Source organism: Calonectris borealis, chromosome 10, assembly GCF_964195595.1.
Source record: "Calonectris borealis chromosome 10, bCalBor7.hap1.2, whole genome shotgun sequence".
NCBI classification, from domain to species: domain Eukaryota; kingdom Metazoa; phylum Chordata; class Aves; order Procellariiformes; family Procellariidae; genus Calonectris; species Calonectris borealis.
Window position 1 is genome coordinate 16,379,313 of NC_134321.1, and position 15,130 is coordinate 16,394,442.

General features: G+C 35.4%; 1 protein-coding gene across 1 annotated transcript in view; it reads right to left on the bottom strand.

Moving 5' to 3' along the window:
- CACNA1D (calcium voltage-gated channel subunit alpha1 D) overlaps positions 1-15,130 on the bottom strand; it is a 205,188-nt gene that overhangs the window by 45,520 nt on the left and 144,538 nt on the right. The window contains exon 30 of the mRNA XM_075158487.1: positions 9,461-9,544. Coding sequence (XP_075014588.1) covers positions 9,461-9,544 — 84 coding nt within the window. The remainder of the gene's footprint in view (positions 1-9,460; positions 9,545-15,130) is intronic.

The following is a 15,130-nucleotide window of genomic DNA, read 5'->3' on the forward strand; positions in this document are numbered from 1 at the left end:
TAGAACAAATGGGATTCTGGATGTTAGATCCTAGTGATGGGTCTTACTCTCTTACCTAAAATATCCTCCTTTTAAAGGGGCACCTTTCAACAATTATTGTCACATACAGGGGCAATAACCATGATGCCTCCTTAGTGCTGCTTCCAACATATTGTGGATGCATCAGACACACTCTCAATACCATGCTTCACTGAGTAAAATCTCAAGTATTGCTGTTACCTAAGATAAAACTTGGGGAGAAGGAAAGGAAAAGAGAGGAGCTGATTCGGCTGAAAATAGTGGCAGTGTATTATACAAACATACTACGGTAAAAAAAAACAAAAATAGGTAGCCCTTTGTTAAAGTTAGATTATTAGCAGTATTTATTAAAATACTAATTGTTTTGTCTATTATTTTTTTGCAAAACATACATAATATAAAGGTATCACAAGGGGAAAATGAGGTAAAAATAACTGTTTGTTCAACTACATGCTATCTACATATGTATACATTACTGCCCTGCCAGGATATCACTACTTTCTGAAACAAAGAGTTTTAAAACTGTTTAAGGGATTATTACTAAATTGATGCATTAATATTAACCAAAAAGCAGATCTCCTCATTAGACTTCAGTAAGCACAGTATTTGTAAAATCAGCTGTAACATCTAAGCTTTGTAAGCACCTACATAAAATACAAAAAAAATATGCTGCCAATGACAGACAGTCGCTGCATTAGAAATTCCCTGTGTATTTCAAAAATTTAAAGTAAAACCACCAAAATATAGATTAAGGAGAAATTCATAATCACAAACATCATAAATGCCAAAATATCACAAAACATGGAAACAATCTTGCAAAGCTGTCTGCCTACATCAATGACAAACCTGTACCAGTGTACACAGACCCACATTGCTACTGACTTTTTGGTGCAGAAAAAAAAATGCCTTTTTAGCTGAAACTTTTAAAGAAATTGCAGATGAAGCCTGAAATTTCGTATTAATCTCTGGTGACTGACTCATGCTGAGCTTGATACTGTCTTAATCAGTAAGCGAACTACTTAATTATTATTCAATATTTTGTATCATCAAAAATAAAATGAAGTATTTGACAGATACAGAAGAGATTAAATTACAGTATCATCACAAATTGACACTAAAAAAAAAAAAAAGAAGTAAAAAGCTGGCTTTTGCATTTGGGAGTTTTTCCCATCAACTTTTATAAGAGAAGGACTGGGCCCCAAATAAGCCAGGAACAGTATTAGGATAGCAATATGTAATGGGATAGATAAGAACAGAACAAGGATACTTTAGTCCTACACATTTTTATTTAATTACCTTCCAAAAGAAAAAATAATGAGTATGCATTATGATTTGGTTACGAAAAAACCCTAACAAAAGGAAAAGTCAGTAAAAACCCCCTTTTTCTACATATAACTACCTTAATGATTACTTAATTCTCACTCTTGAAAATGCAGCCAGAGATCAGATTACCAAAACTATGTGAACAGTTCTACTGCAGTAGAACAGTTCCTGCTCAGGAACGATGAGTGCAAAATCCCTCGACTTTTTTTTTTGTCTGAAGGGCACGGAATGTATTTGTATATGCACATTTGTGTATGCCCAGGACTGTGTAACGCACACTCCTCTCATAAATCACTCTTTCTCAGCTGCTTTGTACTAAAGAGTCCCTAATTGCCTGTTTGTGATGGCTGATCTGCTGCTGTTGGGAAGTATTAGGATGTCATATGCAAGATACCATAAATTATGGACACTGGAAAGAGCAGGCCAGGAACAAAAAAGGAAAGCACCCTGTTCACAAAAAGTAAATTGTACAAAAATACCAGGGTGGAGATTGATGCTAGAAACAAACAACGAAAATGAACTCCTGATACCAAAGGATTTTTTTTCTACTGGAGCTGAAAATATCCGATTTCTGCCCATCATTGGCCAAGTGTTTTGGGTACGGACATTTTAAAGTGAGTGTATCTAATTTTTTACTCTTTCTGGCATTTCTCTCTGATAATACAGCAGCTTGGTTTATATTATGCATAATAATTGTAATGAAGCTAATATACTGATATACCACAAAGAAACCATTATTTATACTTTTTTATAAAGGAAATGCTCATCTAAGAGACAAAGTTAGTTAACATTTATATGTGTCCATCCAGCATGAAGTAATACAAAGATATGGGAAACTAAGATGAAGGTAGCACGATCTTCAGTAACAAGAACAGACAGACTGACAATAACAGAGAACATTTGCTTCCTACAGATAAGGAAAAAACGTACACTACCCAAACATATAATCTTATTTGCAACTTCAGTAATATTACTTGACACGTACACACATAAGTGGGTGGCACATTATGTGTATGTAGGGAAAGTATTAGAATAGACTTGAGACTGAGAAGGGGGCAGGTTGAGCAGAGAGTGTCTCTTTGGATGATAGTTGTTGACAAGAATGCAAATAAAAATATTTCCTGTGGTCAGGCAATCTACCTACAACCTCCTCTTTCCCCTCATCTTCCACCAATCATTCCAATACTACTTGTGTCCCAAACGTTGGGGACTGGCTGGTCATTATTATGATTTTTTGTCCCCCGTGGGACTACGTGATTCCTAAGACGACAGATGTGCTTTCTGGGATCACTGCTAGAAGTCTGGTAACAGCACAGCTAGAATAAATGAACAGCTGCTGCTTTCACTGCTGGGCTAACAGATGCACTGCAATGAGGGAAATGAGGACAGAGACTGGCTTAATTGCTCTACCTTTTCTGTCAGCCACGTGCCAGCTACACTGAGAGCCTAGTTCAGCAAAGCACTTCATAACTACATAATTATAAGCCAATTCTTAAATACTTCAAATAGGCAGTAACATAAGATTTTTTTTTTCCTTAATCAAAGTTCAACACAGCAGCTTTCTTCCCCAAACAATCCCAACCCTCAAAAAAGATTAGTCAACGACCAACCTAAATTTCTGACTCACTGATTAAAATGTTTGCAACCTGCTACCAATTTCGGTCAAGTATTTATTGCTGCTTATGAAAAATTTAGCACATTTCCTAAACAGTAACTCCTCATTACACTCTTCATATTGCAACAAAAGTTCCAAATAAACATCCTAACTGAAAAAAGCTTCAATGTCAAAACCGTGAACAGTGTGAAACAGATTGCATCATGCATTGGAAGCAAACTGTAGCTCTGTGTTTAAGAAAAAATAAACATGGTAAAAACCAGTGGATATTAGTATACGGTGTTGGTCAAATGCTTCTTTTTTACAGATTGTGCCAAAGGGTATGAGAGCATGCCAAAACAAATGAACACATAATGATGACGTAATCATCATTACAAATATAGAAGGAAACATCTGAATGACAAATACATACGATGACAATAACATATATAGGAAAGCATTCAGGTTGCCAAAATATCTTCCGAAATGTGTAGTGTATGTGTGTCTGTGTGCATGTATGTGTATATATATATGACTTGTTCAGAGAATAATTACTGGAATTCAGATGTGCTAGCAAGTAATAATTTTCATAGTCTTATCAGTGCTCTCTATATTCCCTGTTCAACATGAACCAAAAGCCCATATACATAATTTAGTAAAAATTTTGACTCAATGTGAAGAACCCCAGAGTAGATAAAAAAAAGTATCATTTCCCTTGTAAAAGATGTATTTAAAACTCTAAGTTCATAACTAACGTGTTGATGGCATAGGGTATTATTATGATCACTAATAAATATTCAGTTGTGCAATACAGTAATTAAACTATTAGTATTAACACCTTCATGAAAGCAGCTCAGAAATTTACTTCTATTTCCAAATTAAATATTGCAAGACAGTATAGATTTCATATTGCAGTAAGACTTCATACTACCAAAAGCAAAGCCATATAAGAATGCATGTTTCTGACCTATCCTTACGCCTAAAGAGACACATTTGCAAAAGTATTAACAGTATTCAAAAATATCAATTATTGGCAACAAAACATGAGTTCTAACATGAGATACTGATGCATAAAGTGGGATTTAAACTGAATTGCAGTGGTTTGTTCAAAATTGGAATCCAGAATCTCTTACAGGAGGTAGATACGAGGTTTTTAATCCACTCCTCCGCACAAGCAAGATCAGCTGTCCCACCAGTTACTAGGTGAGTGGGCAGCTATACCAGCCCCCCAGCACACGCTCCACTAGCAGTCTAGCAAACGAAAAGAGCATCCCACTGCTCTCAAGTCAACATTAGGCACTGCATAGTGCTGAAATGGTAATGGTGGTGCTCCTTCTTGCCAAATGGCAGAATATCTAATTCTGGTTTTGCGAGAGACTTTTCTGATGTATGGCATTGCTACTAACCACTGTTAGTTGCCACAGTAGTGTTAAGCACTGAATAAGCCTCATGTGTTTACAGTGGTGATTCAAAACCACTGCAATAGGTTTTCCTGAGGGGCTCAGGAGGAAGATATCAATGCTGGTCCTTTAAGCCCTATTTCAGCAAAGAACTTGAATTTTACTTAACTTCAAGCATAAAATTAGTCCCATATTTGTACAAAAGAAGAGGAAAGTGAACTCTCCATTATTTTCTTGACATTTTGGCAGCACATGAATGGTAAAAGAAACTTAAATTAAAAATGTGAATTAAAACCTTTGTAACTACTACTGTGACAATGTGAGATCATGCCTGTAAGTCATCCAGTGCTGGTCATCCAAATGGTTTCTGAGCTGACAAATAAGATAATTTCTATACAGTCAGGCCAGATTGAAACTTGTCTGTTATTTCCATTTAAGAACATACTCATTTATTCAGAATTTATTTCCAATTTATTTACCTCTCATTTTCTTAAGTTATATATGTCCATCTCCCAGAATGGACTGACCACATTGTGTGTCTCACAATCACTACTCTGCTTTATTAATTGAAAAAGAACCATTTTTATGACCACACAAGATCTTGCATGTCATGTGAAACTTTTTGAAAACAAGAGGTTACAAAATCCAAAAGTAATTATATAGGTTTTAGTAGTGTTTTTAAATTTTTTTATTGCTATACCATATATATATTTATTTGTATATACTTGCCTCTAAAAATTTCTAAAAATAAAATGAACATGAAAACCAATTAGGTTCATAAAGGAAGAACTGGTTAAAGGAAGGGATATTAAATGACAGAGTAAATTAAAAAAACAATCATAGAAAATAGTGTATTGCCAAAATATATGTTGCTCTGAGGTGGTTCATTTCCGGAGTTGGTCACTGACCCAGTCCTTGAGGATGCTGAGCAGCCCTGTAAATTGCTGAACACATTAAACACTGATTTCCACGGGCACCAAAAATATTCAAAACACACTAATGTGAACGGGAGGTTACTGGATCAGAAGAATCAGCCTCAGGGCACCATATACATTATTACAAAACATTAAAAAAATAAGAAAAGGAACAACAAAATAAAGAGATGACATTCAATTTCCAGAATTTAATACTGAAATCAAGGTGATATGTAACTAGAAAGTCCAACCCACTCTCTTGAAAAAAATGGGTCAGATACAAACATGTTATATACTAGAAGAACTTTCTGGCCTTTGGAATTATTCTAAATGTACACAGCTAGACTATCAGAATGATGCTGAGTTGTTTCCAGCATGAGGCAATTATATATGCAAATGTATAAGAATGTTTAGTTCATCTTCAGTACATTATTTTAGGTATTCACATTCTTTCAAGTTGTCTTTTACATTGATCAATTAAGATGGCTGTACTCGTGCAGTTACAACTGCAACAAGACCTGATTTTACATCAATGCTAGCAATTTACACTGTTTCAGATCACCCCTCAAACAAGGCTGAGCTTCCTCAGTTTAAGAAGTTTCTATAGTGGGAATTTTCACAGGTGCCATTTCAATCGTGCTTGAAATCCCATTGAAAACAGTCTTGTTAGCAACTTAGCAGAGCTGTAGATTTCCCAGGATCACTGTCAGTGTTAGATAAGAAGTACAGGTTGGAATGGCACAATTCAGAATGCCGAAAAAATATTAAGAAAAAGATTCTAAAATACTGAATTTGGATTATAGAAATTTACACGAAACTAATAAAGTAGGAATAATTCAGTAGAATCAAAAGAATAAAAGTAATAAAAATTTAAGAAATTTCCCTGGACAGTCTGCAGTATTCACTGTTTCATGTTGAAAATGGGAAATCAAGCCCAGAAATATATTGCAACTGTAATACATTAATGACTTGCACAAACAAAGCACAAACAAGTGGAAAAGACCAGAAACAGACAATGCTTAGTACACAAACAGTCTGCTGTGCAGTACTAGAAGACATCAAAGATGAGCCTTTTTTCGCTAGTGAGTATAGCATGAAAAACTAAGAAATGACAGTGGTGCATACTTTTCCTGAAGATCTCTACTTGATCTCCAGAATATTTTCAAGACAACTGTGTGAATTACTAAAATGACAGTGTTCTTCACAGCTGAAAGCTCAGCAGTGATCAGTTACAAGTAATGCTGTCAAATTAACACTGTCCATACAGTGTTAAATACAGGGTTAAATACAGGGACATCTTCTATGGACACGGAAGTACATTTGAGCTATTTTTCAACCTCTTCACAATCAAGTACATTTTACAGTTATTAGGGAAAACTATTCTAAATGATTGGTCTTTTTACGCTTCTCAGATACTATGCTCATCTACACCAGTACTATTGTGAATGGAAATAGTGGGTAAATTGTAAATACTTGAACTGAAAGTCTAAATCCAAACTTTTCTGGAAAAAAAACCCAAACAAAACCAAACAAACATAAAATTAGAGGCAGCTTTTAAAAATCTGCTCCATGAACTGTAATTATACTTTGAGAAATGTCTCAATTGGACAATGCTCTTCTGTGCTGACTGACCCTCCCTGTCAGCTCAGGTTCCTTCAGTTCACAGACAGAAAGATCCATTGCCTGCTGAGAACTGAGCAAAATCAGTCTGAAATCTAAGGGTCAGGCTAAGGTCCTTCTGCTCCCACGTTATCACATCACTCCTCTATTGTTCTTTCCAGTAATGCAGTCAGTCGTGAGATTCTCATAGTTTAACATAAAATCAGGAATGAATTTTAAGGTGAATCAGCCTTAAAATTATTTGGATTGTGTTTACTCTTTGAGATGGCAGTGTAGAATTTGCAGCTTTGTAAAGAAATTTGCAGTCTTTAATGAGGGCTAATAGACTCTGTATGCTTGAAGATATTCTGCCATCTTAAAAAAAAAAAGATAAAAGAATACATTTGTTTTCTATATTTGGTTGAAATGCATTTATAATAGGTATTTCTATGCTTACCAAATAGACTAGAATCAAAGAAAATTAAAAACCATGTACATCACTGTTTCTCAACAGCAGCTACTGCCACTAATTGATGTTGTCTGTGCCAATGCTAATATGCTCTGAAGGGAGACCTGTACGGGCACAGTGTGAGAAGTATTTCCTTTGGCAGCAGCCTTATCCACTCATTTCTGCCCTACCATGGCCCACACTTTTGCCAATACTTGCCTCATCCAGCCAACTGTGAAGTCCTCAAACTCTTGTGGAAGCACAGCTCACATAGCTATGGGGGTAAGAAGGGCTGTGGGCGAAGGCTGCTTAAGCTCATGGAGAAATCCTTATCAAACCATGGCCTCAATCAAGACCAGCCTGACAAATCCAAGCTCCTAGTAGATGGTCTGCTGATCTGAACAATGCACTGAAAGCCAAAAACTGTCTGCTAGACAGATCTTACTTGAGAATTACGCATTTTCCTTTTTTTTTTTTTAGCTCATCCTGGAATGCCTGGAACAAATCACAGGTTTTTTTCAAATACAATTTCTATTCCATTTTCCTGGGCAACTTTAATTATTGTGGTATTCACAGTTCCAAAATCAAGGTACTGTCTAAACAGAGTAAAGGTTATCATTTCTGCTATTGATTGGAGGAATATGATCCTAAGAATTGGGTTCCTGACATGAACCACTTTGGAAAATAAGTTTTAAAATGTGTTTTCTCTGAAAAACTGTTTCAATTAAATGGCAACGATTGCCACAGGATGGATTTGCTTCCCCAAAATATGATAGAGATATTGCAATTTAAATATTCAGCATTGAAGAGTATTTATTCAAATTTAGAAGTATTTTGAAAGATGATGCATATTAAATATCCCTACTGAAAAGAAACCATTTGGGTAAGTAATAAAATCCACTGGGGTAAAAAAAGATGTCTAGCAAGTAGCTTACTAAAACAAATTTAAAAGAAAAGGAACATTATTAGCCAGCTCATAAACTGTGACTACTGTAGAAAAACATGCATGCTAAAGAATAACAAGCAACTGTTTATATCTACAGCTTTCTCCGATTAATCTGTTCTTTGATACAGGGAAAATACGTGAATGCTGAGGATCTCCTGCATCATGGGTATTTCTGAGTAACTTAGTTCTCAGGATGATAAACAGGTAAGATCTTCAGCGAGTGGAATATGCTAACCTCCCCTACTGAGCCTGTGTACTCCCTGAGCAGTTTCAGTGGCTGGGTTGGATCCAAGTCTCACCTTCTTCAGTCTCCCTTTTTGAGGTCTCAAGAAGCACTAGCGGGAAGAGGCACTTTCCTCTGAAATTTTATTTTGACTAGTTAAACAAAGAAACATGTAAGTATGGGAAGTACTTGCACATCTACAAGATGCTACAGAACTGGTATGTATTTTGTTATCCTTCATTTATCATTTTTGTGATACAGCTTTCCTTGCTAAAACCAGCAAGTCAGATAGAAAACAGGCAAAAATCAGTATTTCCCTATTTTTTTCTTGGAAAGGAATCTTTCTGTTGTCCAAACACCTATATGTGTAATGGCCATCAGTCAAAATTTCAGTGAAAAGATGGAGTTTCCCAAGTACTTTAAGAGTAATTCAAATTTCAAAACATTTACTGCAGGATGGGAAAAGCAAAAGGAATAGGAAAAAATAAACGTTCTATTTTCCACAGCATGGAAAGCCTTACTTTCTCTATGTACCCTTCTTCTGCTACCTCATGAGATATGAATGCTAACATCACTCTCAAAACCAAACCTCCCACAGGAAAAAAAAATCATTATTTGTTAAACTGAGCTACTGAAACACCTTACAGAATCTTGAATTATCTTGGTCAAGCTATCTACAAAAATCACTGGGCTTCAAGTAAAATAGTAACAGAGCCTTAATTCCTTTTTTTATACATAAAATGTCTTAAATATTTTCTGTACATATATAGAAAAATAAAATTCTCATTGTCTCACTACACTGTGTGCATGTGCAACTATACGGGTATATAGATTTATAATAACAGCTTGTACAAACATCTATATCAATGTTTTGGTCTTTGATTCCAGGATAAAACATACTTTTCTAAAAAAGGATTTTGGGGGATAAAGTTTACATTTTCTGTATTTCTTGATGACAGCAATTACTTTTTAGTGCATGAACAGTTGCTACTTACATTAACTTCTGTTATAGCAATATCAACGACGCTACCAACAACAATTAAGGCATCAAAAGTGTTCCATGCATCAGTGAAATAGTGCTGTTAGGACAAGCATTCAGCAGAAAGAGAGCAAGAGAAAAACACAAACAGAAAAAGAGAAGAAAAGGACAGTGTTATAACACAGAAACACTCTAGGCTTCCCTGATGTACCACTATACAATCTAATCTTTCCCTTTCATAGCTAAAAAAAATTGGTAGAAAAAAAAGGCTATTTATTTCCCATATCAACATAATTGACCTATGACTGGTCTGTACTCAAACTTTAGAAACATCAGATCAAAATCTGTGACTTGTCCAGATGATGGAAATAGTGGGGAGACAGAGAAAGAGAAGTAGGGACTGGGGAAAGTAAGCTGGGGTATACTCACATCAGCTTCACTGAGAACGACGTCTACTATGCTGCCAATAACGATGAGGGAGTCAAACGTATTCCAGGCATCACTAAAATAGCCCTGAACAGAGCAGGCAGGGTGCAAACGTTTGTGATTACACATGAAATGTCAAATATTTGCATACTTCTGTTTAGTTTTGCATAAACAGAAATTAGTTAAACAAAACCTGTGGTCTAATGAGAAAACAAAACAAAACAAACAATATTGCCTACTGAAGGAAAAGCAACATATATGTGCGTGTGTGTATATATATACTTTATATATATACATGTACAGACACACACACAGACACACACACGCGCACACACACACGCAGCACACATGCATAATACACCATCGTATAAGCACAATGTTGACAAGCAAGCCATCATCCAAAACTGGTTTTGGACTTCTAGCAAGGCTGAAAAATTCTAACATATATACCCTAACAAGCATGACAAAAGCCCGTTATAATATTTCTACAAGACCAAGCCAATTGAAACCTCCTTAACGTTAATGGCTTTCTGATAGTCCTATCTAAGTGACTGGTAAAAATATTCAAAGGGTCAAAGCTCATCACTAGTTAATCACGCACAATTACTAATGTGCAACTGTGCATAAATATTAGAGAACTGACTTAAACTGCTATTCATAAACTAGGTTTAATATAGGAACTCCCACTACATTTGCAGTCAGGGCCTGATTCTGACCACTGAAGTGAGTGCTAGGAACCATAGCAACTTAAACAATTTCTTAATGTTTTTAATGCAGCCAGTCCAATGCCTGAAAATTCATTTTAATGAATTGCTTAGTCTGACATTTTATGGCTTTAAATATATTCCCTACGTGTATGTTACTGGCACGCTGCTGCAAATGGTTATAAAGTGCTATCATGCAATTAGCTGTCTATTGGCATCAAAACCGCCTGTTTGAGCAAAAAGATATTTCAGAAGAAACCCTGAGGTAGGTTCCAGAATCAATTTGTCACTGGGAACAAATCAAGATGTATTACTCTGTTGAAGGCAACTCTACAGAGACAAGATATGTAGGTTTTCTGCAATATGTGGATTTTGCCTAGTTATTACAGAAATTCAGAATTGCAAAAATTACTGAACTTGCCCTTTTTCTCATTCAGATACATTAATTTATCAGCCAGCCATGACTAAGGAATGTGCATTACATGACAAAGGCTGAAATGTACATTTTGTACGTGTACATTCTGCTTTCCTGGTAATTAATTAAAAAAACCCCTAACTTGTCAGCCACTACTGAAGCTCTAAAAAATAAATTTAGCAAAAAGTTTAAAATTACAAGTGTGCTAATCTAATGTCTAGTTACACTTATTATTACACTGTTTACTATAAGAATGTTTTAGCCGAGTAGTTTAAGTCGTTACATCTGTTGTTAGCACAGAAAAGCAAAATCAGCTACAAAATTTTTTAGAATTGGACAATATTTTTCTCAAGATTTTAAACTGTTAGAATTACTATTTGAAAAAAAGCTAATTTCATGTGGAAATTTGCTCTTGGAGACTACGAGAGAGCTGCTACAGAAGAAGACAGCTCCACAGCATATTCTAGGAGAGTAAGCACTGAGGAGAGTCAGGAAAGCCTCGTTATGTTTCTAATGCTACTCTCTTTTAAAACACAAATTACTATAATCATTCCCTCATTCAAGGAAGGGGCTCTAAGGGGAAAATAAATCAGAGTATGATTATCACTACAGCACTTTGTGCCACATGCTTTGGTTCTCTGGGATTAATCATCAATCCCAGTCTCGGGGCAAAAGCCAATGTTCATGGATTTGGCCTCCTGAACAAACGCACCCACTTCTGAGAGCTCCTGCACAATTCCCTATTACTCCTTCCTTACTCATCCCGCTTCACAAGAACAAGCCATTCCCAAAGTTTCTACTGAACCACCTCAATGACACTGAAATTTATAATCCTAAAGAGATTAGCAGCTGCCAACTAAAGAAGGGGAGCTACTGTCATAATATTCTTCCTGATCATTCATATTCCTTATTTCTCTTATTTAAAAGAAGTATCTTTCTTGATTTTAAAATAGCGATATTTTTATATATACATAAAATAAGAGACTATTGGCAAACAGATAATCAGCACAATCCCGAGGAGTGCTATCCATCTTCCTCTACAACAATGGGAACCAAAAAAGGTCCTCCAAATAAAGGTTAATTTCAGCTATAGAAAAAGTGACTTTACTAGACATGCTACAATATAAGGCACTGAAATAACAAATCCACATTTTGATTCAATACAACTAAAATACTTTACACATTTATTTATTTTATGAAACCTTTTCCATCAGTATAGACAAATATTGTTCAAAGTAATATGTAAAGCAAAAGCATACAAATAAACAAAAAAACTAAGAGAAAATAAAGATGGTTTTGGAAAAGGGAGGAATGGACAAGTCACAGCAAATAAACATCATGCAAATAAGTTGTTTTCACCACTGCAATGACCCAAGATCAATTCACTTACTAGCCATCTTTCCTTTTTTCTTACAAAAATCTGATGTAAAACGACATGGAAAATCATTACAAGTTTAAGTAATAGCTAGCTATCATGAAGCTGTACATACGGCATGTGTTGATGTATTATTTTAGATTCCACTGCTGTATTTTTTTTGTACTGTACTAAAGCACGCTAAGTAACAGATTTTAGCAAATGTGAAGAACAATGTGAAGAAAAAATGCCTGCTCTTTTAACTTACATTATGAAAAATTTGCTCAATAAGAAATGCTGAAGGATAAAATCACAGATCCTGGGGAATATGTAGGCATAGAGAATTAACACCAAAATATGTTTCTATAGGTCTACCACATAAATATTTTAGTCCATTTAGTACCCTGTTGAAAAGTTTAGGGCCTCATTCTGCAAAATACTGTGTGTTCCAATCTCCCAGTCAAGAAGTGTGCCAGATACTCAGCATCACCTTAAATATCTATCATTTATCCAAGTTTTATATATTTCAGAGCTGGAAGGCAGTCTGCAAGTACCTTAGTTTTAAACAACACATATCACAGTAAAAGTATTGATAATTTATAGTTGCCTTAAGTTTGCGTGACCAGCGAAACCAAAAGATCACCGTTTTCACAGGACTTTTGTCAACGTATTAAGGGGACACTGTCAAGCAGATGAGATAAAAACTAACATGTTTTTATCTATTCTTATTTTTACAGAGTGAGTAATGGAGTTTTATTTGACGCTTTGAGCATCTTTGAAATAATTTTTTAAATGCACAAAATTAATAAATAAAACTGTCCATTCTGCCAGACTAGACTAAGAAACCCACCAGTGACGCAAACATAGAGGAAATGAATCAGTCTTTCCTCACGGACCCTAAAGCAAAACATTAAGTTGGGTTTCAGATTGTTCCTACTATTATTAAATCTTAATATGAGCTAAAGCAATTCATTGTGGTTTTAAGCATGTATCTAGTTTAAAATTTAGATTACTAAAAGACATTCACGGACTGCTTAAGACCACTAGCTGATTTGCAATTATTAATGAACTACGTAATATATGTTGCCAATAGGTGTATCTGACAATTTAAAAAGTTACAGTCTTCAAAGAAAAACAGGAACAACCTTAGAGATATTGAACTCCCTTCCCTTCCTGCTAATTAATCTCTGCCAAAAGTCTGATTAATATCATGGCCTTTTAACCTTGTCCTGCTAATTAACAAGTTTAAGGTGTTCTGCATCTATGAGGGAATGAAATTCAGGAAATAAGGACCTTTCACTGACAGTGTCTGTCCTTCAAACTCTCAGGGTTCAGATCCAGGGATCTCTCACAGTAAAAGCATCCAATCAGATAGAAAGCATGTTGCAATAGAGTTAAAACCCAAATTGTACAAAGTCTTAGAGACCAGTATTAAGACATTGCATTTGGTAATGAGTAGAAAGTCCATAATACAAATGGAGCACTGTGATTTATACACTCATGATCAGACCACTATATTTTGCATTTGCTGCTATTTCTGACTACAGTCACAAGTGCATGGAGAACCATACAAGGATTCACAATCTTCTTTCAAAGAGCAGATGATAAAATGCATCAAAGTCTTCTGAAACTTCAGTGTGAAACACAGATATAGAACAGGAAATACAAATCAGGAAACACAATCAGCATACTCATGACACCGCGGTCCACATATCTGAGCTATCTCCTCTGGGGCCTCATATTGTGTTATTTTTAATGTGAAATCCTTAGCATTTAAATAAGATAGGTGACACAAAAATACAAATAAATTCATTAGAAATGTACAATGGACTGGACAGCGCAGAGCGAGACTACGGGAGAGTGGGTAAGCATTCACCCAGAACTCCACACTTGACATCTCAACACCAGATCTCAAGTGATGTATAATTTGTTTACTTCTGCAGGCAAATACCAGCTAGCTTTAAAACAAGTAGCTCAGGCTCCACAGCTGAGCTCATAACTAAATGCAAGCTGAATAAATAGTTTTGAAAAGGTGGAAAGTACATCTACTCCATGCTGAGCTCTGGGCAGCCATGGCTATGTTACTGTAATATCAGAGCTAGCTTGTTTAAAGGAAGATTGCCCACACAGCCTACAGTCATCCAGTTGGCTTCTTAACAGCAAGAAAGGGCACAGTTCACAGCCAATTACAGATGAAGATATCCTGACTACTTTAAAAGAAGGGCAATGGAAAATGAAAAATACCAGCCTTAGATGGTGAGATCAGTAAACTTCAAATGGCGTGACTGGCTTTTTCAAATTCCATGTAGAGCGCGTGACCACACTTTACTTATTTACATAGATATAAGCCCAGAACAAACATTGATTTCATTGTACTGAAAACAAAATTTAGTTTAGTTTTTCGTTATTAACTTTTGCACTATCATAAATGCAGTATGAGAACTGAATAAAAAGACTGCATTAACTGTCACAGTCTGATTTTCATCTTTTTCTACAATTAGTAAATTATAGTTATCAGTTTCTCTTGCAAATCTACTTTTGAAAATGTGTCTGCATTATTCATTTTGACAGTGTCCCTTTAAGGCACAGAATCAACTCTCACTGTGGGGCCCTCTACCAAATATTGTGTATGTATAACTGAAAACATAAAAATCTAAAAAGGCTATTGAATATGCAAATTATTTATGTGTATGTTTGTAGTACTTGATTATATTTTATAAAGTAAAGAAATAATTTTGCATTTTAGAATAGGAAATATAACATAACATACATGTAGATTAACTTAGT